Source organism: Perkinsus marinus, assembly GCF_000006405.1.
Source record: "Perkinsus marinus ATCC 50983 genomic scaffold scf_1104296933290, whole genome shotgun sequence".
NCBI classification, from domain to species: Eukaryota; Perkinsozoa; order Perkinsida; family Perkinsidae; genus Perkinsus; species Perkinsus marinus.
In genome coordinates, this window is record NW_003215163.1 from 3,064 (window position 1) to 6,286 (window position 3,223).

The 3,223-nt window shown below is 39.9% G+C and overlaps 1 protein-coding gene across 1 annotated transcript in view; it reads right to left on the reverse strand.

Moving 5' to 3' along the window:
* Pmar_PMAR013958 (phopholipase d, putative) overlaps positions 1-2,385 on the reverse strand; it is a gene marked incomplete at both ends in the record, with an annotated part of 4,855 nt that extends 2,470 nt beyond the window's left edge. The window contains 5 exons of the mRNA XM_002785197.1: positions 765-856; positions 1,322-1,403; positions 1,456-1,569; positions 1,878-1,994; positions 2,341-2,385. Coding sequence (XP_002785243.1) covers positions 765-856; positions 1,322-1,403; positions 1,456-1,569; positions 1,878-1,994; positions 2,341-2,385 — 450 coding nt within the window. The remainder of the gene's footprint in view (positions 1-764; positions 857-1,321; positions 1,404-1,455; positions 1,570-1,877; positions 1,995-2,340) is intronic.
* Positions 2,386-3,223: the final 838 nt, after the last annotated feature.

Here is a 3,223-nt window from a genome sequence, read left to right on the forward strand (position 1 = left end):
CGCGAAGTGGCGTAATACTCCACGTGAAAAACGTGATATTCGCGAAGTGAAATGTGAAATGTGTTTTTCACTAGTGTTTTTCGCATCACGGGTGAAACTCCAATGTATACCAACTCATAATGTTATACTAAGCCTTCGTGACGAAGGGGCGGAGCTCACCGAGTCCACGTCCATGGACTCAGTGAATTTACATAGGTCCCCGGTTCGATCCCCGGTTAGGACATTTCTCCATCATTAAAGTTTTTCGTGCATATCTCTTCAAACTGTTCGCATAATCGAGTTTTCCGATTCTTCCCAACACCTCCGCATACAGAGGAGTTTGTTCTATCTGATAGCCTCCTACGCTTCGTAGTTAAGCCAGAATAATTCTGCACGCACGCACAACGCGAAAGTGCCTGTTGTTGCGGTATATGCTCCGCTCGCTCCGCAATTTAGTTTATAATTTTTATGGGATAATCTCATTTACATATATAAAATATAATATATAATAATATATGAATAATACCTCCATATGAAGGCATTGAAATTTTTTATCGCAAAAACTTCCCGCACTGAAAAAATTCCCGATTTCCGCTGTGTTTTCGTCAAACGAAAAATTTTCCGCCAAAAAAAATCAAAAAATTTCCCTCCCAATCTCACCCGTAACTTTCAATCCGCTTATGCTGACCATCCCGTTCAAAGCTGACAGCTGAAACCTCAGCAAACAACGAAAACGCCTACAGTGAGAGCTCGCCAAAACGACGAAAATGCAAAACAAAACTTACATCGCTCCGCCGCAGCTTTCGATTGTTTGCTGCTGCCGCCAGCCAGTTTGCAATAGAACGGCACAACTCCGTTTGCCGTCGAGGACCGTCATCTAAGACATGACAAAATCCATCAGAAGACACGATGACGGCTAGTGACACGTGGTTCGATCCCCGGTAATGGCATTTTTAAAGCGGTATACAAAAAAAAATGAAAAAAATTATATATATTCCAACACTGGCATCATCTATCACCATTAACAGCAGTATTGAAATTCATGCATCCTTTCCTCAGCTAAGTCCAAAAGTTTCCTCACTAGTTATACAACCTTGCATACGAATTTGGGTAGAAGTGTACAGAAACCAATGAGAATCACAATTTTCCCAAATTTTCCCAAATTTTCCCAAAAATTTTCCCAAAAAATTTTTCCTAAAAATTTTCACAAAATTTTTCACAAAAAAATTTTCCCAAAAGAAAATTTCCAAAAATTTTCACAAAATTTTTCACAAAAAAATTTTCCCAAAAATTTTCACAAAAATTTTCACAAATATAACGCATATTTTTCCATCACAATTACCAGGCATCACACTTCCCTGCCGACGACGAGTCCACTTGCGCGCCGAAGGCGAAGACGAAGCTGCTTTGACGGCCGCTGCATTCTAACAATCCCCTCATAAATTATCAATTCATGAAACGCTTCGCTCCGCTCACATTATTCCCAACTTCCGCATCAGAATTATGGAAGGACATATGGTCATCGTCGACAACCACTGAGGGCGGTATGGTAAGAGAAAATTCGTTGAGATCGCTGTATGCCGAATCAGCCTGAGATGATGCAACTATAGTAAGCCGTAAATTTCACAATACATTTCTATTTGCATGAAAATATGAAATAAATTCGCGTTGTTTTCAATGAAAAATAAAATGATTCCATAGATACAATATAAGTATTGCTATAAATATTATAGTAACATGCTGTGGTCCATCTGCATACGATTTTCCTACTCACACATAGCAGACCCTGATCTCCTACACACATTTCCATTCAACTTCAACACAGTACTAAGCGCTACCATTAAAAATATCACAATATTTCCCTTTCCCATACCACACCATCGTCACTTCATCTCTACCTCCTCCTCCTCCTCCTCTTCCTTAACCCCTTCCAATGTCGGCTTCCATCCTCCAGCAGCCGAATCTACTACTATGTCAACAGCAGGCTCCTTTGATTTTCCAGACAGTCCTAACACCTGCAAAATACGAAAAACTTTATATTCAACTCTCTATAGATATCAATTCTCAACAGCTACTATCAACGCAGCGAGATGAGAGCCTTCACTTTTTCACAATGGAGTTTCACCCTAGTGATATGAAAAACACTAGTGAAAATATATTTCACGACTACTGCATATCACCGCGAATATCGCGTTTTTCACAGAGTTTTACGCCACTCCCAAAATTGCAATACCTGCATCCACGATAAATAGGGCAGATCGTTCGACTGTGCCGGGTGAAATACATACATATTCATATTCAACGTCCACAGCTCCGAGGGTAAACGGAAAATAGCCCAACTAAATCTACACAAAAATGCACCATGCCGGGATCGAACTCGCGACCAACATCCATCTCACCCTGCATGTCGGAAAACAATCTTGTAAAGCACCTGGTCGTATCTATAATGAGACTATACACTCCTTAGCACACTATGGTAGAACCATATCCATGCTAATACGATAAACTTCAAAATACAGTGGAGTTCCACCCGTGACATTAAAAAAACATTTTTTATTTCACTCGATGAAAAATATATGCCTATAGTTAACATCGAGCACTACGCCACTTCACGATAAACGGGTAAACCGCCACGCAACCTCCTCTTATCACAATATATACTATCATCATCACTATCGGGCAGTGTAACCATGTTAGACGTAAATTCGGTTTACACACAGAGAGAAAAAACTCCGATGATTTTCGCCCTCAAAACGCCCATGTATCTCAGTCCCTATCCAACCATAATTTCCTCAACTCACGGGGGTTCTATAACTGCCCTTTTCTCATCATCATTTGCGAGGGACACGAAAACCTCCGTGTGATCTGTCGAAATCATCAACCTGAAACGAGCAGAAAAACTCAGCCCCGTTTCGCATGCACGAATTCACCGCACTTTACATGAAAATCTGTTGGTGTAAGGATATCCAATACATGTATATTTCGCGATACTACGTATATGTGCGAGAGTAGCTTATAATATATACATTTTTACTCAAATAGACACATCAGAAGCTGGTTTCGATTCTTCCGAGGAAAATCGTACTGTTTGATTTTGTAGGGTTTTTTAGGTTGATGTTTCTATTTGAGCAAAAATGTATATATTATTAACTACTATTATAAGTATTGGAGTTTCACCCTAGTGATATGAAAAACGCTAGTGAAAAACATATTTCACGACTACTGCGGAGTGTGAATATCGCGT